Raw genomic sequence first — 23698 nt, 5'->3', positions numbered from 1 at the left:
AAGGGAAACCGTATAATTGCAAGAAGTAGGAGACATTGTCTCATAGAGGCAACAGCTGGCCAGCCAGTGTGAATAGAACTAAGAATGCATGAAGATAAGTAATATGAAAGAAAGAAGAAGGAAGAGCCAAAGATGACTAGGAAGCTAGATGCCTTCAACAGAAATGGAGAAGTTAAGGAAAAGGGATAAGTGGTGGTGAAAATAGGCATTCTGGCATGGTCATGTGGAGCTTCAGATGCCTGGGGAATGTCCAGCAGGAGCTGTCCAGGAGGTACTTGGGAATAAGAGTCTGATGAGGTTCTGTCTTATAGTGTAGCCATATGTCTGGTTAAATCAGCTTAGAAACCTTATGTCTTTTGCAACATTGTTTAAGTGAAAACATGATCCCAGTTCCAACAGTGGACTTTTAAATGCTAAATACTATGCTTTTGTAAGTTGAAGCTTTTAAATCAGTCAGTCAGTTAATAAACATTTATTGAACGGGGACACGTAGGTGGCACAGTGGATAGAGTGCCAGGCCATAGTCAGGAAGACCTGATTCAAATGTAGCCTCAGATATTTACTAGCCATGTGACCTTGGGTAAATCACTTAATCTGTTTACCCCAGTTTCCTCATCTGTAAAATCAGGATAATAGTAGCACCTACCTTTCAGGGTTGTTAGGAGGACCCAGTGAGATAATACTTGTGAAGTGCATTTATATATTAAGTGCTATATAAATGTTAACTACTATTTAGCATCTACTATGTGTCAGGCACTGTGCTAAGTTCTGGGTGTTAAATTGGATCCGTTATTGTTGTTCAATTATTTTTCAGTCATATCCAACTCTTTGTGACCCCATTTGGGGTTTTCTTGGCAGAGATACTAGGATGGTTTGCTATTTCCTTCTCTAACTCATTTTACAGATGAGGAGGCTGAGGCAAACAGGGTTAAGTGACTTGCCCACGGTCACACAACTGGTAAGTGTCTGAGGCTGGATTTGAATGCAGGAAGATGAATCTTCCTAATTCCAGGCCCCAAAGTTTACCCCTTGGTGCAAACTAGTTTTTTTTGTTGTTCAGAGCTGGGCTTTCATCAGTATAAGGAACTTCCAGTATGGACATTCTTTTCACCAATGTTGATCAGTATCTCATCTATAACTTATAGTTTTCCAGAGTTGTCTGGGAATATTTGGAGGTGGTATGACATGCTTGTGATTACACAGTTTGTATGTGCCAGAGAAGGAAATAAAACTTAATATTTTTGACTTGTCAACTCTCTTATCTTTCAGTTGATACGCTAGATATTGTTGTCCAGAATATGCATATAATGTTCCACAAACCTGTCACATGATATAACATCCTAGGATCGCAAATTTATAACTAGAAAGGCTATTAGAGATCCTTTAGTTCATTCCTCCTGATCTTATTGATGAGGAAACTGAGGACCAGAGACATAAAGAAGGTTGCATAGTAAGTAGCAGAGCTGAGATTCTACTTTAGACCTTTTAGAAGCTTCCAGATCTGGCTTTCTCCCTCCTCCTCTTCCTCCAAGAATTAACATTTGGTTATTGGAATAGGGGATCTAAAGACAAAGAAATCTTAGCTTTATCAGAAGCAAGAATTTCAAATACTAAATTTTAATTTTATGAAAACCTGCCTCTCCATGGCAAAAATGACTGCCTTGATACATATCAGTGTCACTGTAATGGTTCCCTTTTAAATTAGTTGATGTGTGGCTGGGCTCCCTCCAGATGTGTGTCAGCCATCCCTTTGTCTTGCAACCTGGCCAGCCCCGCTCCTCTCGTGAGTGTACATTTCTTGGATGAAAGATTTTCCATTACTTTTTGCCTGGCTTTCATTGTTGGTAATATACCACAGTCCACTTGCACCAACGAAAGACTCATTAGCATTTCATTGTAGATCTACTGCCTTGTTCCTTTTAAGGCTAACCACCTGACTTCAGTTTAAGCCCCTTCTCCCCAGGTTAACTTTTAAAAGATCCACAGCCTGTAATTACACACTCACACACACACACACACACACACACACACACACTACGTATATAAAATATATTTAATAACTATGTATATATAATACATTTAATAGCCAGCAACAAAGATGATGATCAAATAAACATGCTCAACAAAGAATAAAATCTTATATGAAATCCAAAGCATCTCACAAGGCAGTTGATAGACAAAAAAATGTTTGTTCTATGTTCCTTTCCAAGGTCATCTGAAGTTTTATAATATATCTATATCTACACAATATATCTATATCTGTATACACACAATATATTTATATCTATATACAAACACATATACATGCACACACACATATGGGCAGCTGGGTGGTATAGTGAATAGAATGCCAGGTCTAGAGTCAAGAAGACTCATCTTGAGTTCAAATCTGATCTCAGACACTTACTAGCTGTGTGACCCTGGGCAAATCACTTAACCTTGTTTGCCTCCATTTCCTCATCTGTAAAATTGAGCTGGAGAAGGAGATAGCAAACTACTCCAGTATCCTTGCCAAGAAAACCCCAAATAGGGTCATGAAGAGTTGGACAGGACTGAGAAATGACTGAACAACAACATGTATATATATAATACATATTTGTATAGACATATATATTATATACACATATATACTCTATATATATGTATACACTTATTTTTATTTCTATTTGTACTAGAAACAAAATGGATGCCCATCACCTAGGGAAAGACTGAACAAACTGGGATGTATGAAGGAAATGGAACACTATTGTGCAGTAAAAAGTTATGACTATGAGGAGTCTCAAGTTTCCCTCAGAGTTAGCTCCACTAACATTCTACCTCTCCTGAACCCCTCCCCTAAGCGGTTAGTGCCTTCCCCCTTGAAATTACTCCATATTTGCTTTGTCTATATTTCTTTATATACATATTGTCTCCCAGAATAGACTGTAAGATCCTTGAGGGCAGGGATTTTATGCCTTAGTCTTTGTACTCCCAATACCAACCACAATGCCAGGCTCACAGTGAATGTAAATAGCATTGCCTCTAAAGAACCCTAGCTTTCTTCGAGGCTCAGTTCAAACCTACCTTCTTCAAGAAGTCCTCTTTCATTTTCCTAGTTGTTAATACTTTTTCTTTCCTCAAAATATCCTCTATTTAGATATCTATTTACACACTGTGTTACCCAGTCTGGGGTAGCTGGGGGGCTCCAGTGGATAGAGCGCTGGGTCTGGAGTCAGGAAGACTCATCCTCCTGAGTTGAAATCTGGCCTCAGACGCTTACTGGCTGTTTGACCTTGGGCAAGTCACTCAACCCTCAGTTGCCTCAGTTCCTCATCTACCAAATGACCTAGAAAAGGAAATGGTAAAGCACTTTAGTATCTTTGCCAAGAAAATCCCAAATGGGGTTACAAAGAGTTGGACACAACTGAAAAATGGCTGAACAACAATAATGGAATAATGGAATAATAGCTCACATTTGAATGGCACTTAAAGGTTTACACAGTGTTTATATATATCATTTCATTCTGAATGTCAGTTGTTCAGAAATGGAGTTTATTTTGTTGGCATTTTTCTTTTGTACACAGTAGGTACTTAATGAGTGCTTATTGGATTAAATTACTTAGGATGGCTAGGGGTTGTGTACAGCTGGTTGGTTGTTGGTTTTTGTGGTTGTGGTTTTTCAATTTTTAGTGTAGTGCATTTTATCTTGGATTTAAGCCTAAAACGAAAACCACTTCCTCTTTCCCAGCTCCTGGGCCCCAGCTCCATCAGAACTTAATATGTCTCTGAAGAATGAACCCCGAGTAAACACCTCTGCACTGCAGAAGATTGCTGCCGACATGAGCAACATCATAGAAAACCTGGACACCAGGGACCTCCATTTTGATGGAGAGGAAGTGGATTTTGATTTGTCCCCGGAGGATTCCAAGCCTGGTAAGATGGAGATCCCTGTCCCTTCAGCACCTAAAGGCTGCTAAGCTCAGGGAAAGAAATGCACTTCCCATGTGGGTGCAGGGAGTAGAAGATGGATTTGTAAGCTATGAGTGAAGCCGTAGTTCTATGAAAGAGCCCATGCCAGCATACTAATTGGCTTTTGATGAAAACCCTTGGGGTATGCCTTTGAGCATGGGATTGGGAGACAGAGGAGGTGGGTCTGTGTAACAGAATCACGGATTTAGAGCTAGGAGGGACTTCTGAGGTCATCATCACCCCAGTGGTCCCAGGTTGACCCCCACCTGCCTGGATTCTCACATTCTGGGATGGCAGGGCTGGCTCAGAATCCTTCCACCTACCATCCCAGCCTCCACAAATTCCATGAGAATTTCCTCTTCCCAGTGATCCTGCCTTGGCCCCTCTAGACTCCTGGCTACAGGGTGGACATGGCCCCTCAAACATATCGACATCCACTCTGCCGCCCCACCCTAAAGACTCCTTAGCCTTGCTATCAGCCATACCCCTGCAGCCTAAAGAATGCCAAGCGTTTCCATCTTCCCAGCAGCTGAACTCTTCTATACATATTGTCTCCTCAAATAGAAATTGAGCTCATTGAAAGCAAGGCCTATCTGGCTTTTCTATTTTTATTCTAGTACTTAGCACGGTATTTGAGAACTAGTGGCTCAGTAGATAGATCACTGAGCCTGCAGGCAGGAAGACTCATCTTTCTGAGTTCACATCTGCCCTCTGACAAGTCACACAGTCGCTTAACCCTGTTTGCCTCAGTTTCCTCATCTGTAAAATGAGCTGAGAAGGAAATGACAAACCACTCCAGTATCTTTGCCAAGAAAACCCCAAATGGGGTCATGAAGAGGCGGACATGACTGAAATGACGGAACAACAACAAAGCAATAAATGTGTTTCCATTCCTTGTCTTCCTAACTATTCCAGATCTCTCCTTTTACAGGAGAGGAAAGTGAGACCCAATCAAATGACTTGTCCAAGGTAGCAGCAGGGTCAGAATTAAAGCCCAGTTCTGCTGGTTTCAAAGCCAGAATTTCATTTCTGCTGCTTACTACCTGTAGAGTTTTTCCATTTCATTTTGGTTTTGATGCTGTGATTTCATTATGGTGGAGAATGGTTGAGGAAGTTTCCTCTAATAATGAATATCAGCACCTTCTCTTTAACTTGGAGTCTTAGAGAGTTGACTGGTGCACTGAAAAGTTATGTGACTTGCCTAAGATCACACAGACAATATATGCCAGAAGTGGGATTTGAACCCAGGACTTCTTAATTTTAAGGCTAGTTTTCTAACCAATTTGCAAACCATAAAACACTGTCTATACAGTTAGCTGTATTACTGTAGCCAAATCATTTCACCTTCCTCAGTCTGTTTTGTTATCTTTCAAATGCTAAATTTTGAGAATTCCAAAAGTCCTCCCAGGTCAAAATCTATGATCTTAAGAAAGTATTGTTGCCAAATCAAGTATTTTATAGTCAGTTTATTCTTGTAGAGGCAACATGACCTAATGGTTAGAGTGCTGGACTTGGAGTCAAGGCTGCAAGTATTTCTTAAGCACCTGCTGTGTGCTGGGCACTATACTGACTGCTAGGGCTACAATGAAAGGCAAAGACTACCCCCTGCTTTCGAGGAGCTCACATCATAATAGGGGAGACAACATGTAAACAAGATATTTGAAAAATAAATTGGAAATCATCCCAGAGGCAAGGCACAAAGATGAAGGACTGAGAAAGGTTGCTTGCAAAAGGTGGGATTTTAGTGAGGACTTGAAGGAAGCCAGGGAAACTCAGCAGCAGAGATGAGAAGGAAGAGAGCCAAGGAAAGCGTCCACAGTTCAGAGATGGAGTATTGGTTGTATGAGGAACTGCCAGGAGGCCAGAGCACATAGAGGGAAGCAATGTGTAAGAAGAAAGGAAAGGCAGAAAGGGCTTTCAAAGCCAAACAGACAATTTTATATTTGAGCTACTGGAATTTCCTGAAGAAGAAGGTGACCCAGGTAGACTTGCATTTCAGGATGATCAGTAACAACTGAGGAGATTGCCAGGATAGGGAGAGGCTTAAGGCAGGGAGACCAACCAGCGGCCTGTCTCAGGAGTTCAGGGGTGAGGTGATATAGGTCCAGTACCTGGATCGAAGGAGGAAAGAGAGAGTAGAAAATTTAAAAAAAAAAGAACTTAGTTCAAATTCCAGCTAAGATGCTTTCTAGCCATGTGACCCCAGTAAATCACCTGCTTGGTGACCTGTCGGTAAGTTAACCTCTCTCAACCTCGATGTGCTCATCTGTAAAGGGGAGCCAAGACTGATGCTGGATCAGAGGGCAGCTCCATGAGGATCCAAGGATTTGACAAATGCGCAGCACTTTTTAAAACATGAAATGCTCTTGTGATTGTCGGCTGTTGTCATGTTTGTTTTCATTGCTCTTAGTGCGAATCCCCTTCTCTGTCATCTACCACACTCAAGGATTTAAGGAGCCCAACATAACGACCTATCTCACTGGGTGTCCGGTCAAAGCCCAGGTGCTGGAAGTGGAGCGCTTCACCTCGACAACAAGGGTCAGTACATGTGTGGAACTGCACAGAGCTAATTCATTTAGTTGCTTTTATATCTCCAAGACGATTGTTCCCAGGGGAGTGAGTATACTCCACCAGCTCAGGTAGCAACTCTTCTCCCATGCTGGTTAGGAAGAGAGCCTTCCTAAGCTGCTGGCCACCAAAATTCATTTTGCAGCCAGTGCCTTGATGAGGAACCTCTTGGGTTTAGCCATGCTGTCCATTGGCCAAGAAACATATACCCTGTCATCTGGTCTGCTTTCAGTTTCTTGCCAGTTTGGTAGGATCTGCCAGAGCTTGCCCGTTGCTTAAGATCCCAAGGTCACTCCATGTAATTACAAAGCACAGGATAGGACTTGTGTTTCTCCTGGGTTCCTGATGATTTCAAAGAAAAATCTACCAAGTGCACTAAAGTCTTTCTTCTATTTTCTTTCCTCTATGACATGATTTTTCTTTTGGTCACTCCCAAATTGGGTTCTACTTTGTTTCTGTAAATTCTTTTGTCTCCCTGGGTCTGCCATTCTGCCTCCGTGCCCATATTCTTGTTCCCCAGCTAGGATCAGTGAGTCCATTTCTGGTTTCTTGCTTTGTTCCCTTGCTATTACCGCACAGTGGGAAGAGCCCAGAGCATGGAGCTGCAGAACCTGAATTTGAACTTACATAAAACCTAGTTTTCCCTCTTTGCAAATTCTATCCATTTATCATAGTTCTGACCACTGTGACTAGGTAGACCAAGACAGATCCCTCATCATGTCTCCATGAGTCTTTTCTCTTCCATGACAAACATCCTTAGTTCCTCCCACCAGTGTCCCTGTAGGACAATCTCAAGGCCCCTTTACCATGCTGATAGCCCTTCTTTGGATGCTCTATAACTTATCAATATCTTTCTTTAAATGTGGCATCCTCAACTGAACATAATATTCTAGTTGTGGTATAACTGAGACAGATTGAAGAGGGATTCTCATCTCCATCTTTCTGGGAGCTCTGTCTCTTTTCATATAGACCATATTTTAATCTTCTTTGTATGACTCCTAGCAAAGTGCCTTGCCAATAATATGTGCTTAATGAATGGGTTTTGAATATATACATGACAATATCCATATGGTTCTCTGCTACATGTTTCCAGAGAATTTTAGTCATTAGCAACTTGTCAAAGGTGGAAACAAGGTGATTTTTTAGAAACTCACAGAGCATCATTGCCACTATATCCTTATGTAAAATTTCAGAGTAGGCAAGGTTTGCTTTGCCTTTTTTTCTTCATTTTTTTTCTGCTTCCTGGCCCCTCCTCCATCCTACCTTCCAGGTTCCCAGTATCCTGTGACTGTCCAAGGCCTTCCAGCGATGGTGGTCTACATAAGCTGATGCTGTACCTCAGATCCCTATGATCCAGATTTATATTTTTCCATCTCCCAAAATATAAGCTCTGATTTCCACATAGCTTTATTTTAGCCAATCTGATGATCTAATTATAGTAATATATAGTACAATCTTCTAGGTAACTTACTTTTTGAAAGAACTTTTTAACTTGAATCTTTCATTTGTGAGCTGAGGGAGGTGGGAGGAATTGGGGAGATATTTTTTTTGGTTTTTTTCTTTAAATATAAATTTATTTATTTTTAGTTTTCAATATTTACTTCCACAAGATTTTGAGTTCCAAATTTTCACCCCATCTCACCCCTCCCCCCATCCCAAGATGGCATGCATTCTGAATATCCCTTCCCCTCGTCTGTCCTCTCTTCTATCTCTCCCCCCTTCTCTTATCCCCTTCCTCTTCTATTTTCCTGTAGGGCAGGATATACTTCTGTACCCCATTTCCTGTGTTTCTTATTTTGGGGAGATATTTTTGAACAGAAAGATGTCCATGGTATCCCTCATCGGATCTAAAACTCTACCACCTGAGTCTACCACTCCAGGCTCCTCAAGGAAGCACAGTGGGAGGAGAGAAGGCAATGGAAGTTCCCCATTTCCATGTTTTCTGTATGATGAGAAAGAGAGCAGAGCAGTCCCACTTTCTTGTCTGAATCTGGCTCTAACCTCCTGGCTTTATCTCTGTTTTCCCTCATTCAGCATTCCTCTCGAGTCCATGTGCTTGGGTGGCCAAGGACAATCGACTCAATCTCTAGTCAATTTGGTTTTAGGTGACTGTGCTTTCTAGGAATGCATTGTCTAAGGAACTCAAAATCTGAGAGTCTATTAATGATGTACTTGAGGTGATGAGCATGCAAATAATTCAATCCATTTTTAGGAAAATCACCTATTTCTGTAAAATGAGGGGATTTGGCTTGTTTTGGCGAGAATTGTTAAGCACCTTTTTGAGAAATAAGATTACTCCCAGCTTGTACATTCTTCAAGTCTGTCTGTGATGTGACTCGTTTCCTCATTTTTTAAATGTCCCATTTAAATGGTTTACAGCTATCACTTGCCATCCAGATGCCAGTAACTTTTATCTGTCATTGCAGGTACCAAGTATTAATCTTTACACTATTGAATTAACCCATGGTGAATTTACATGGCAAGTCAAAAGGAAATTCAAGCATTTTCAAGAGTTTCATAGAGAACTACTGAAATACAAAGCTTTTATTCGAATCCCAATTCCCACCAAAAGGTAAAAGTTTCATCTGTTTCAGAATTAATTCAAGAAACCTTCCAAATGTTACTCAAGTCACTTAACTTCAATGACCCATCTGGGTTCTCATCTGTCAAATGAACATGCTAAATTCAATGGCTTCTGAAATCCCTTTATACCCTAGATCTATAATCTTATATTAAGTATTTCCAAATGCTTCTTACTAGCTATGTGACACTGGGCAAATCTCTTCACTTCTCTATGCCTCAGTTTCCTTTTTTGTAAACTAAGGGGGTTTCTATCTAATTAGTTCTTTTAAGGTTTTTTCCCCCCAGTAGACAAATGTCCCCGGCCCCTTTTACTCTTAAATTCAGTAGTTCCATTTGGACTATATGTGGTCCACTGGGGGTGGGGGGACTTAAAAAAGCTAATTAAATAGAACTTTCTAAAGATGAGTCATGTTATAAAAGTATTTTACTGTTGTTTAGTAGTTCAGATGTGTCTTCGTGATCCCATGGACCATAGCACGCCAGTACTATCCATGGGGTTTTCTTAACAAACCTACTGGAGTGGTTTGTCATTTCCTTCACCATTAGATTAAGGCAAACAGAGGTTAAGTGATTTACCCAGGGTCACATGGCTTGTAAATGTCTGAGGCCAGATTTAAACAGTGTTTTACTGTGTGAACTGACAAGTGTGTGTTTCTTGTATATGTTGCATACATGTTTGTGTTGAGATTTATTGATTTTTTTTTTGTTTTTACCTTGTAGTAATTTGTTTCCTGATAGACCTTAGAAATAAAAAAGATACAGACATATTTATGGGTATATGTACACTTCTCTTTTTTCATTTCATTGTTGTAATTGTATATATTATGTTCCTGGTTCTACTGACTTGTCTCAGAACTAGCTCAAATGTTTCTTGCTCCCTCATGTTACTTGTGTGTTCTAGCCCAATAACATTCCTGTTCTGCACGTGTTTTAAGGCACACATTTCGAAGACAACACGTCAAAGGAGAAGAACCAAGAGCAATGCCCAGCTTGCCTTGGACATCAGAAAATATGGTCAGAGAGGAGCAGTTCTCTAGCAGAAGGGTGAGTCCTTCACCTTCCCTTGGCCCAGCTGCTTTGTTACCAATGAAAACAAATCGAACTCATTCCCAGTTGAGTATTGGAACTTTCAGTGAGTCCTCTGAAATCTGTGTGTCATATATTCTCCCATATATTAGGCAGTATCTAGGCAGAGAGAGGCAACATGGCATATTGGATAGGAGCTGGCCTCAGACTCATGAAGACTTTCATCCCAGTGCTAGTTCTAGGGCAGGTCGCTTTACCACTGACTGTGCCAGTTAGCTAAGACTAAATTGTGGAATGGTGGCAGATCTGTGTTAGTAAAGGGAGTTTCTGTACTTGGATTTCCCTGAGTCAATAAAATCACAGCTCCACTTGAAACAAAATTATGCGGTGGCAAACTGGTTTGGTAAATAGGGCTTGGGAATCAGGAATAACTGGATTCCAATACTGCCTGGCACTACCTCTGTAAATCACTTCACTTCTCAGAAAGTAAGGCAACTTTCTAGGATTTACCTACCAATCATAGATAAAATTGGAGGAAGTTGAGGATGTGTAAACCCCACTGTCAAAGGGTAGAGTATCATACATCAAAATGATGGAACAGAAATCTCTGAGAGAAAGGTCCACTGCTTGAGTTAGAACTTCAACAATAGAGAATTCACAAGTTCATGTCAGTCCTCAAAAACCAAGGAAAAATTCCAACTCTTATGATGAAGATTTAAAAATATTTAAATACATAGAAAAAGTCATAAGGAACAGCTTTTGTGCTCTAGGAAGAAAGAGGTGGTTCTGCCAACTTTGGGGCTCTGATTTTGGTGTGAAGCTGTAGAAACCAGCTGTTCTTTAGTAGAAGGGAAGCTCCTTGAGAGCAGGGATTGCTTCAGTTTGGTCTTTGTATTCTCAGCACTTAATACAGGCACTTAAAAAAGGCTTAATGAATGGAATGGATTCTAAAGTCTCTTTTAGCTCTAACATCTCTAGTTCCATTTTGTCATATGTGGGTATGACTGGAAACACTGGTTCTGTGATCAGTATTTTCCCCAATGGCACAAGTGAATAATGCTGGATTTGGGAGCAGGTTTAATTTTGTAGATAGATTTGCTCTCCAGTTCTGAGGCCAATTCTCTATCCACTATGCCATAATGCCTCTGACACATACAGTGTGACCCTGGGCAAGTCACTTAAGTTTTTGGTCTCTCCTCAACTCTCTTAGACTATCAGCTACACAGAAGGTGCTAATCTCTGTTTGCTCATCTGAAAGTTCCCTCTAAGCAATTCAAATCAACAAGCATTAATTAAGCACTTACTATGTGCCAGGAACTGTACCAAATGATAGGGATACAAATATAGCAAAAAGATGACCTCTGTCCTCAAGTAACTTACATTCTAATGGGAGAAGACAATATTCCTATAGAATGAAATAATAGGTCCAATCCTTATTCCTGTTTGTTCTCCAAGCTGACCGTCCATGGTTGAGTCAAATCAAAATCTCCAAGTATTTATGGAACACCTACGATATGCCAGCCCTTGCTATGGATGTTAGATACGGAGGGAGGAGGAGAGAAAGATGATGGTTACTCAAAAAAAGATGAAAAATCCTTACCCTCAAGGATATGATAATCTAGTTGGGGCCTAGAAAATAAAATGGTGAAGAATAATAGTAATTAAGTAGTAATTAAAAATTTAAATAACTCTTCAAGAGAACAATAAAGAATTGTTGCCAAATGAAATGCATAGGACAGTAGCTGGCCCCTGAGGTTAGAGTCACTTTTTTTTATGGCTTTCCATTTTCCCATATATTTGCACATTATAACTGAAGCCTTAATATTTGCATTTCAGAAACAACTGGAAGATTACTTGACAAAGCTATTAAAAATGCCAATGTATAGAAACTATCATGCCACGGTGAGTATCATGCAGTGATTTGACTTTGGAAATAATATCTTTCACTGGAACATAGAGAATCTGATTTGTGACAGGCTCAGATCTATGAAAACGAAATCTCTCGTATTGCATTGTTTATTAACTCGCATATTTTTATCCACTTCTGGATTGTGCCTTTAGTTCAAAGTAGATGAAAATGGAATTGAAAATTGATCTGACACAAGAAACATCCAAATGATGGAGACAGAACACTATTGCAATGGATACACGTTCTCACATATGTTGGCAAGAGTGCTGACTTTGATTCCTCTATGCCTTCTCACCCCCCTGTGACTTTTGGCCTCAGTTTCTCCAAGTTCTCCATGGGAGCATGAGCCCAAAGTGCTGGCGGCTCTCCCCTGGGTCTTTGGAGTCGTTTGGGCTAGAACAAGTGACATGCTTGCTAGTGCCACCTTGCTCTGCCAACATGCCCTGCCACTTCCATTTCCAGTCAGAGTGTGGTGTTGTATCCTTAAGGACTCTGAGAGCTGAAATCAGACTTTAACCAATTCCTTTACAATCCGCATTGAAAGCCCGAAAGGATTTTGTGTAACTAGAATTTCCTTATGAGGGATTCTTTTCAACATCCAAGAATTTTTTCTTGCCTCAGTTTACTGAAAGCCTTTCAACATTAGTTGATGGAATTCTACTAAATGGAAGAAGCATAATTTCTACATCCCAGGCCATGTGCCAGGCTCTGGCAGTACTGAGAAAAAATAAAATGAACTGGCCCCGACCTGAAGCGCCTTTTACTTCACTCCACCCTCCCTCAGACCCCTCTCCCTCAGGTCACTGATATCCTGGGGAGATTTAAGAGTCCCTCTTTTGTCCTCTGGAATACAACAAACTGACGAAGGCCAATGACCAACTGACAGGTTATGAACACAATTAACTGTGTTTTCTCAGTACTCTGAGTACCCACGGGAAGTGGTTCATATTCAGAAGCCTATTCCCTCCTGAAAGAGACTTACCTTCTCTGTGAGTTAACCGATCCATCTCTCTGCCCTGACTTGTAAATGTGCACAAAATAAAGCCTTTTACCAACTCATTCTCCCTTTGGGTTTCCCTTTTGTGGCTATAGTTTGTGTCTCTTGTTTTTACATCTCTATTTTACATCTTTCCCTATGAGCTCTTACTTTTTATTTGTCTTTATTTCTTGTACAAATTCTATGTTAAAATAAGTTACCCAAATGATAATAATTCACATTTCTAGAACACTTTAAAGTTTGAAAAGTTTCTTCCCTATAATAGGAGGCAGCTGGGAGGTATAGTGCATAGAGATCAGGAATCAGGAAGACCTGAGTTCAAATCCAATGTCACCCTGGGCAGGTTACTTAACCTCTGGCTGTCTCAGTTTACTCTCATCTGTAAAATGAGAGTAATAAAAGCATCTGGCTCCCAGGATTGTTTTGAGGATCCAACAAAATAATATTTGTAAAGTGCTTTGCAGGTGCTAAAATGTTATATAAATGCTAGCTATTATTAATCATGATAACTGTAAGGCAAGGAGGTTCAAGTATTACTATACTGCTCTGCTCCTTGCTTCCTGCCTTCTCTCCAATTGCTGATGCTTCCTCCCCCACCTTAGAATTCCTTTGCATTTATTTTACATAAATGTTGTGCTTACTTGTATTCAAGTTGTTTTCTCCTAACAGAATGTAAGCCCGTTGAGGGCATGTGCTCTTATTTTTGTCTTTGTGTGTCCAATGCCTACCAAAATGACTAGCACATAGTATGTATGCTGAATAAATGTTTTTTGAAGAAATGACTGAAGAATGATGAGGAAACTGATGTTCTAGAGATCAAATGGAAATTGGGATAAAAGTGTCAGAGGTGGGGTTTGAATCCAGGTCTTAGGACTCTGGCTTTTTTAAAAATCAAGTTCTCACTGTAAGATCCTAGGATTGAATGATCTTTTAGACTAGGCTTCCTCTCATGCACCTATTCCAATGGTGAAAGCAACGGGCTGCACCCTCAGTGGCTACTGGTAATCCACTGGATTTGTTTCTTGATCCCTATAATCAAGAATTGGTTGTTTTCAGCTGATTTCAAAAAAAATTGCAATAGTAATTCACTCTCCATCCTATGAGATGCTTAAAACCACCTTCCTTTCACTTTCTGAGGCTGCATCAGAGCTGGGCAGAAGGAAGGGTGTTCCTTGGCATTCCCTGCCTTTGGAATCTAGAAGGACATGCCAGGCCAGCAGGTTAGAGGGAGAAGGAAGAGTAGCAATTGGACACTTTTTATGTACATGTGTATATATAATATATGTATAATACAATATGCAAATGTGTATATGCATATGTTTGTGTATGTATGTATGTGTGTGTGTATATCCATACCTATAGATATATAATTGAAGATGATCATCTCAAAGCAGAGTCAAAACTTTCCCACTGCAAGGCACTTACTTGCCTGGGACTTGTGAGAAATATTCCCCAATTAATCACTTAATCTCCCCATCTTAGATTTCTTATCTCCAGCAAGGGTGATGATCTTGAGACTTTTAGATCAAAGGAACCACCTGGTGAATGAACAGAGTTCAGTTTTCTCCTATTTCAAAGGGTTTATCATTTTAACTGTGTGGGGGTAAACACGGTGTTGACACACAAATGTACCCTGCTGGAAAACAAAAACTAGAGTAAAAGAAACATTGCCATCATTCTCAGTTTCTTCCTCGAATTAAATTGCTCAGTTACAGAGGCAGAAAGGATTTAAGAGGTCATCAACTCCAGCCCCTTCATTTTACAGATGAGGAAACTGAGGCAGACAGTAGTTAGATGACTTGCCCAGGGTCATACAACTAATAAATGTCTGAGGCAGGATCCGAACTCAGGTCTTCTGGTTACAAATCCAGTGCTCAATCCACTACAACAGTAGAAAAATGGGGATTTCAAACTAAGCCCTGCGAGTCCAAATCTTGCACTTTCTCCACTGCACTTTGTCCTGTCCTTCAGCTAGAGTTGATGAGTCAGTCCATATATATTTATTAAACATTTATTAAGTGTTAGGCACTGTCTGGAGTGCTGGAGATACAAAGAAAAAAGACAATCTCCGCCCTCAAGGAGCTTCCAGTCTAACGAAGGAGATAACACATACAAGGAAGGAGCATAATGGAATCCTGTAGTGGGGAGCTCTCCAATGTCTACCCTCTCCGATCAGAGGACCCAAAGGGTACTGGAGAGGTGTGATGCCATCTTGCAGGATGATAAGTTTCTGGAGATCATGATCCAGTCTAGGAAAGCAATGAAAATTTCTGGTGGGAAGTTAAGTTCTATTGACATTTTACTTCCAGAGTTCAGATGACTCATCACTGTGGGTAGTTGAGCCTCTTCCTACCTCACCCCATCATCTAATGTTTATTCCTTTGTCTTCAGATTCTTCTTCCTTTTTAATCAGCCCCCTTTGGCTTTTCTTGGCATTTTTATTGCTAGTGAGAGAAGAGGGATACTGATTTTCTCAGTATCCCTCTCTTTAAATATCAAAAAGGACTGGTGCATATATCAGTGTCCTTGTGTGCCTGGTCTTTATGCACAGCCCAGATGCGTAACAGGGTATGACAAAAGGAGCCCTGGAACCAGCATAGAGGTGGGTTCGAATCCCAGCTCTGATGGTTATGAGCCATGGGACCTTGGGCAATTCATCTAAATCCTCTGTTTCCCCATCTCTAAAATGGCTATGATGATACATGTTGCAAGGAAGGTGCTTTGCGTACCTGAGAGTGTAATAGAAATTGTCGTGTCATTTTTCAGTCATGTCTGACTCTTCGTGACCCCATTTGGGGTTTTCTTGGCAAAGATACTGAAGTGGTTTGCCATTTCCTTCTCCAGCTCATTTTACAGATGAGGAAACTGAGGCAAACAGGGTGAAGTGACTTGCACAGGGTCACACGGCTAGTGTCTGAAGCTGGATTTGAACTCAGGAAGAGGTGTCTTCCTGACTCAGGGGTCTTGGGACTTGGCTTTGCTGGTCTCTCCATCCAGAGTGTCCTTTCGTTTTACACGTTGGCCATCTAGATGTTGAGTCTTGGTAAATACATTTGAATCCTTGACCTCCAAATGGTATTTGCATTTAAAGTATTTTTGAAGGAATATTTTTATTGGTTGGAAAGTCTCACACTGGCTGTGGAGTAGAATCTTGAGCAAAATACTTAACTTCTACATGCTTCAGTTTCTCCACATGTAAAATAAAGATACTAGTATTAGTGCTAGATACTAATTTGCCTTGTTGGGTTGTTGTGAATCTCAAATGAAATAATGTATGCGTATAAAGCCCTTATGACATCATTGATTTAGAGCCAGAAATGGCTTTCCTTAGAAGTCATCATTTTGCAGATGAGGAAACTGAGGCCCAAAGAAGTCACATGACTTGCTGAAGGTCACACAGATATTAAGTGACAAAGACAGGATTTAAAGCCAAGGCTTTCCCCACTGTGCTATACTTTAAACACTTTAAAGGGCTAGTGAGATACCAGTCACCACTTAAATAAGAGTTATTTGCCTCTTTCCTTCCTAGGCAGTTCATTCCATTTGGGGATAACTCATATTGTTAACAAGTTGTTTTTCCTGATCTCAAGCCTAAATCTGCTTTTCTGCACCTTTGTCCCTTGCTTCTAGTTCTGCAGAATAATTTCAATTCCTCTTCCTCAAACAGTTCTTTAAACACTCTAGGAAGCCTGTCCCGTCCCTGATGAGTGTTCTCTTCTCCAGGCTAAACACCCCAACTCCTTTCATTGGCGTTGCCTATCAATGTGCTACCTCACTTGTGGTGCCCCACAGAACTGAGCACAACCTTCCAGACCAGTCTGAACTTCCCCCTGAAGCCCCCACCAATTTATCTTGTCTATGTCTTATTTGGGCATAGTTGTTTGCATGTTCTCTTCCCATTAGACTGTAAGTTCCTTGAGGGCAGGGACTTTCTTTTGCCTTCTTTTGTAACCCCAGCACTTAGCACAGTGACTGACACATAGTAGGTGCTTAATAAATGCTAGTTAACTGAATACAGAGGACTTATTTCTTTGTTCATCAAAGTTAGACATATTGACACATAAATTCCTACTTCTGGCTATTTGGCTAGTCAGAGGAGACAGTTACCACTGGCAATTTTCTGTTTATTTTCCAAAATGACAGAGACAGCATGATATCATGAATGGAGTGCTTGCCTTAGAGTCTGGAAGACCTGGGTTCACTTAACTCTCAAGTTACTGTCTCAGACTCTAAATTGTAGAGTAAGGGTTGATATGCGTGGACAGAGGAATTTTTGTCCTTGAGAGATCCCTACCCTAAAGAAATCAAAGCTACAAATACAGCATCTAAAAAAACAGTTTCCCAAAATAATATTTTGTGAAATTTTTCAGGGAATATGTTCTTTTGACACTTTTTTAAAAAGACATCTCCAAATGGGAAGAATGTACATGGTTTGAACTGCATTACCCTTTGTTGTTGTTTTAGTTGTTTTTCAATGGTGTCTGAGTCTCCATGACCCCTTTTGGGGTTTTCTTGGCAAACATACTGGAGTAGTTTGCCATTTCCTTCTCCATTGGCTTAACCTTGGTTTTAATGTTTGCTTCCTTTTTTTCCCCCATTCACACAACGAATTGCCAGGCATAAGTTAGCTGACATTTCCATGTTTAATTTGTAGTTTGCTGGGCATGGCTTTTCTCATATGTTTCTAGGGAGATGATGAGTGCAGGTTTCTGATTTTAACACTCGTGACTAGGGGTCATGCATGTGAAGGCTCCTCACCACTAACCACTTGCAGAAGATGTTTTAAAATCAAAGAGCATTCTCAGCAACAGCATAGAAAATGGATGCCAAAACATTAGTAACAATGACAATGTTATTTTTTCCATAATAATTTTGTCCACTTGTGTGTTAACATTAAGCATGAAAAACTTTAGAGAGCAACTTGTCATAAACTCATTTCAATTTAACTCCACCCAACAAAGATGAGAACAAAGTGATGATAGTAATAGTAGTAGTAGCAGTAGTAGTAGTAATAGTAGTAATAATACCTAGCCTTTACATAGTTCTTTTTAAAATTTAATTTTTAATTTATGGGATAAAACAAACATTTCCACAACATAGTATAATAAAAAAAAAGATGATTGCACATGAAACTGCAAATCTACTACTTTACATAGTAGATCTTTCTCACAACAATGCAGGAAGAAAAGTAGCTCAAGTATAATTGTCTCCCTTTTACAAAAGGGGAAACTGAGGTTTGGGTTACATGACTCTCTCAAAGCCTCACAGCTACTAAGTGTTGGGACATTGGGATTCAAACTCAAGTCTTTTTCTTCTAATCTGTGTGCTGCATCCACAGCATGGCTTTTCATTATCTGTACACATTCATTACTTGCTCTGCAGACAAAATCTTTTTTGTGAAAACTGACTATGAGGGGAAATTAAGGGTGACAAAAATTGTATTTTCCTTATACACGTTGTGTGATACATGTACTATAGAGGAATTTGTCCACAGAGCTGGAAAATGGTCCCTAGAGTAAAAAATAGATATGGTTTTCTGTTGGGTGCTAAAGAAAAAAATCAGTAAAAGGGGGTGGCCACTTAGGAAGAGATGGATGTATTACCCACAGTAAATACTGAAACACCTGGGATGTGGCTCATTGTATGTTTTGCACATGAATTCCTGTTGTGATTATTTTACAGCCATATTGTTAAGGTTTTTTTCTCATCTTAAGCCAGTATTGTGGAGCCTAGTTGTAAGCAACTCCGGGACTGCTTACTAAAGATCGCCCATTGTTGGCCAAGTCCTAAAATGTGGCTTCTTGGTCCCTTTGCAGACTGAGTTCCTTGATGTGAGTCAGCTGTCCTTCATCCATGATTTGGGACCAAAAGGCATGTAAGTTCAAGTCGGTGATAGTTTAAATGAATCATGGGACATTGGTCAGCGTCACAGTTGGACTTCTCTGGCATGGGAACTGCATTGGAGTATGGTGTCCTCATGTGGCCAGATGTTGGCCAGATGTTTCTTTTCTTCTCCCCCTCACCCCCTCAGATTATAGAAACTGTGGGAAATTATTTGACAAGAACCCACCCATCATGCTGCTGTGAACAGCTGTAGCAGACCCTCCACCCTCCCCTCCAAAGTACGCATGGTGCGAGATTTTCTTTTTTTAATGCCAGAGGGTACTGCAAGCCTTTGGTTGCAGCTGGACAGTGTGGGTGTGAGGGGAGTGGGTGAGGGTGAGGGTTGAATTGAAATGCAACAAATAAGAGTCCTTTCCTTTTGGGGATCTTGCAAGAGTGAGCACTAATCCTTCCAGTGCCCTAGGAATTTAAAAGTCATTTTTGCATATGCAGTATAGAGTAGAAAAAGAGTGATTCATTTCTCCAACTTTTAATCTCTTGTATTGGGAGAATATCTTGTCATAAAGAGTCTGGCTTTGCTGTGTGTGTGTGTGTGTGTGTGTGTGTGTGTGTGTGTTTCCCTTGAGGCCATTCTTATGCATCTTTTGCTACTGCACTTTCGGTTTGACCCATGTCCAGGAGTCAGAGGGTTTAGAATAGGGAGGACCCTTCAGGATCATCTACTCCCCAGACCTTTGATATCTTGTAGTAGCTTTAGAGAAATTATAAGAATCACTCCCCAGCTGGTGGTAGAGAACCGGGTTTGGAGTCAGGAAGACCTGAATTCCAGTCCAACCTCAGACACTACTAGCTGTGTGACTATGGGCAAGTCATCTAACCATTGCCTGCCTCAGTTTTCTCATCTGTAAAATGGGGATCATAATATTATCTACCTCCTGGAGTGATTTTCAGCATTGAATGAGATATTTGCAAACTGCTTTGCAAACCTCAAAGTGCAATTTAAAGTTATTAATAATAATAATAATAATAATAATAATAATGTGATTGGTATTAATAATACATAACCCAGCATTCAGGTGAAGTACAAAACAGTATAAGACGGACATCAGGGAAAGAAAACAAACTTTTCCAAGTCTAAATTGTCAGGCCAGATTTACCTTAGTGACAAATTAAAGTGCACCAATCATGTTAGCATTTCTTTTGTCACAAAAGGGAGTTTGCCAGAATGGATAGAATGGTGGGCTTCAAGGTGGTAGTGGTAGTAATAATAATAATAATAATAATAACATCAATAACTAGTACTTATATAGCACTTTCAGGTTTGCAAAACACTTTCCAAATATTATCTCATTTAATCCTCACAACAACCCTGAGAAGTGTTATTATCCCTATTTTACAGATGAGGAAACTGAGGCAGGCACCAGTTAGGTGACTTGCCAAAGGTCATATAGCTAGTAAGCCTCTGAGGCAGTATTTGAATTAGACTTCTGATTCTATCCCAAGCGCTCTATTTCACCACCTTGTTGTATCTGGTGCAGGAAGACCTAGGTTCTCATCTCAGACATTGCTCAGATGGATGACATTGGGTAAGTCCATTCCTCTGAAACTCAGTTTAAAATGAGGATATAATACCTATAGAATGTCCCTCACAAGGTTGTCATGAGGCTACAATAAGGTGATGTATAAGCATAACTCTTTGCCGACTTCAAATTCATGATAAAATTTAAAGTTTATGAATGAATTATTGTAATTATTTCAGAGAGGGCATGATAATGAAAAGATCTGGCGGACATCGAATTCCAGGTCTGAATTGCTGTGGCCATGGGAGAGCTTGCTACCGATGGTCCAAGAGGTAAGCTCTGCCAGCTCTTCTATGCTTTGATAAATGGCGACCCCTCTGTCCTTATTGGGGTAGAGCCTGTCTGCATCCTGCCATAAAACCACCATAGAAGAACTCCATCATACACTGCAGGCCTTCCTTTAGGCCTTGTCATCTTTCTCACATTGGCATTTAGTTAATTTAATATGTCTGACTAATAAAATTGATTTAGAGGCAGAAATTTGAGAATGTAAACGTATTTACAAAAATCCCAAATTCCTCCCCCCAAATCAAGCAGACACTTAGAGGTACTCAAGTTGATTCCCATTTCATACTTGGTTTCCTTTTATTGTCAAAAATGAGTATTGCATGCCAACAGTATTTTCGAAAGACCTTTCCTCAGGGGTTGGGTTTTTTAAAAACAAAGCCCAGATTGGCTTTGGAGCCAGAAGCTTCAGTTCCTAGCTCTTCCCCTGAATTTTGGGGGCCTCGGCTTCTACAACGGTGAAATGAGGGATTTGGGTCCCATAACCTCTGATGTCTCTTCTGTAATCAGTTAGCGAGCCATTATCCAGCACTTATTATGTGCCAGGCATTGTGCTTGTCCTGGGCATACAATTGTTTTGTGGTTCAATCGTTCAGTAGTGTCTGACTCAATTATACACAGAAAGAAAAATGGTACCTGTGCTCAAAGATCTGATATTCGAAAGGGGGAAGAGAACATATGAAAGGGAGCTGAAAGGGGGAGAGGGAGGTGGTGGGTGTGGTAGAGAAAGTCTGGAGGGTAGCCTGGAGAGGAGTAAGACACGGCTGGCCCAAGCTGCCTCCATGGAGGGTCTCAGAGGAGCCCCCCAATCAGATGCTTCTATGCAGATGAGAGCTACGATCCCATGAAACAGGTTCCCTCATGGCTATTCCTGCTTTGCTGCCTTGAAATTTGTATCTGAAATCGCTGATATGTCTGCAGCCTTTTCTATAAACCTATTTGTGGTTTTTCATAGCACAATTCCAAGCAAAAGAGCCATTTGGACAATCATCATGTCACCATCATCTATTTTCTCAAACACACTATTGAGTCCTTTCATTGCTTTCCACCCTACAGGAAGTCAAACTAGAAAGATGCACTTGTTACACATTGAATGTAAGCTCCTTGAGGGTAGGGAATGGTTCTCATTTTTTGGTCTTCATATCCCTAGCACCAGCACATAGGAAAGCTTAGTTAATAATAATGATAATAATAATGGCAGTGAATTGAGATGTTTATCCAATTGACTTGCAATGAATTTTTGAGGAAAATATCACCCTGGCAGATTTAAATCTAGCTTCACATGAACTAATTTATGGGGAAAATGAAATTACTTTAAAAATGTTCTCACCATTCCTATGTATAGATGACAGCTGGCCTCAATGATGTTGCCAAAGAGCCCCTGCTGATTTAATTATCCCAGGGATGGAATGTGCCTTCACTTTAACACTTTAAAAAAACATTTCCAAGTTGATTGGAGCCGAGGTTCCATATTATTAAGCATTTCCTGAGTGTGCTTTATAAATTAAGAATAACAACAAGATCAAATGGGGAGAATGATTGTGTCTTCTGGGCACATTCAGGGAGAACATTCCCATAGAACAGATGGCTTAGCTGGTGAGGGCGAGAGTCACTTTGAAAATTATCTGACACCTGGCTGTGACGCTCATAACAACCCTCCTGGGCCCTTCCTCTTTATTCCTAGAATGGTCATAAACCAGTAAGAAGGAAACACAAACAAGTTAGTAAATTTTTAAGCAGAATAATAGAATTTTAGTGTAGCAAGGGACATCAGAGGCCCCCTAAGTCATCTCACTCCCCCTACCAATAGCCCCAGAAGTAGTTTATGTGTATTTTGTATACTTATAATGTGTATGGTATTATTATGTGTTACATTTATATACATATTGTGTATATACATTTATATGCATATTATCTATGTTACATTATATATGCTTATTAGGTTACATATGTATACATGTACATTGTATATACATTATATATACTATGTATATGTACATATCATCATGTTATGGAGAGAATTTGGTATCTCCAGTGGATTCTTGGGTCTTTGTTACTTTTTGCTGAGTTTGGCATGATGGGAAAAGGCAAATGTTTAATATGAAATGCAAACTCTTTGAGGGCAGGAACAGTTTCATTTTGGTTAATTTTTGTCTTCAGCACCTAGCAAGGTGCCTGGCACATAGTAGGTGCATAATAAATGCTGTTGGTTGATTGACCTAATCTATCCCATCCCTGAATGCTTAGCTTTCTTCAAGGGAAAGTTCAGGTGCCATGCCCTACTCTAGTCCTTGTTAATAGTGCATACTGTCTTAAAATAATTATTTTGAAGTGATATTATTTTATATATGCTTAAGAGGTAGTGTGAGAGCATAATAGATGGAGCAAACCAGCCTCAGAGCCAGAAAGCTCTGGGTTCAAATCCCACCTACTGGTTTCGTGACCCTGAGCAAGTGACTTAACCCTTAGGTGGTTCTTTAAGACTGTAAGTTACAGAGAAAATGCTAGCCTGCATCGATAGAGGGAGTTTCCTCCTCTGGGAGTTCCCTGTACCAAGCAATGATGGTTGTTCAATGAATAAATGAATGAGAATCTCTTGTAGAACTCTCAGGCTGCTGGTTATCTTCCAGACTTTGTTGGAAGACTTGCACACACCAGAAACTGCCTAGTTCCCCAAGTAGCCCATCCCAAAGGAAGTCTAACCATTGTGGTATCTGAGACAAGTTGCCAAAAACTTTTATCTCATAACCACCTATCCTCTTCTGACCTCCCTCATCTTTCATTCAATCATGAACCATGCTTCCACATGTAAGGAGGCAGGAAACAAGCATTTATTAAGCTCTTACTGTATGCATGCCTTGGGCTAAGCTTTGGGGTTACACAAATAACAAGCAAAAAGAAAGATCCCTGACCTCAAGTAGCTTACGCACTAATGGGGGTAGAGATAACCCAAGAGGA

The 23698-nt window shown here is 40.3% G+C and overlaps 1 protein-coding gene across 4 annotated transcripts in view; it reads left to right on the top strand.

The window, feature by feature from the left end:
* PLD1 (phospholipase D1) overlaps nt 1-23698 on the top strand; it is a 256470-nt gene that overhangs the window by 119834 nt on the left and 112938 nt on the right. For all 4 annotated transcript variants that reach the window (XM_020980417.2, XM_020980414.2, XM_020980429.2 and 1 more), the window contains 7 exons: nt 3728-3912; nt 6359-6486; nt 8943-9088; nt 10035-10143; nt 11962-12027; nt 18848-18906; nt 20635-20727. In XM_020980417.2, coding sequence (XP_020836076.1) covers nt 3759-3912; nt 6359-6486; nt 8943-9088; nt 10035-10143; nt 11962-12027; nt 18848-18906; nt 20635-20727 — 755 coding nt within the window. In that variant the 5' untranslated portion in view covers nt 3728-3758. The remainder of the gene's footprint in view (nt 1-3727; nt 3913-6358; nt 6487-8942; nt 9089-10034; nt 10144-11961; nt 12028-18847; nt 18907-20634; nt 20728-23698) is intronic.

Source organism: Phascolarctos cinereus, unplaced genomic scaffold, assembly GCF_003287225.1.
Source record: "Phascolarctos cinereus isolate Bilbo 61053 unplaced genomic scaffold, phaCin_HiC Scaffold_7;HRSCAF=346, whole genome shotgun sequence".
NCBI classification, from domain to species: Eukaryota; Metazoa; Chordata; class Mammalia; order Diprotodontia; family Phascolarctidae; genus Phascolarctos; species Phascolarctos cinereus.
This window is presented reverse-complemented; position numbering and strand designations above follow the sequence as displayed.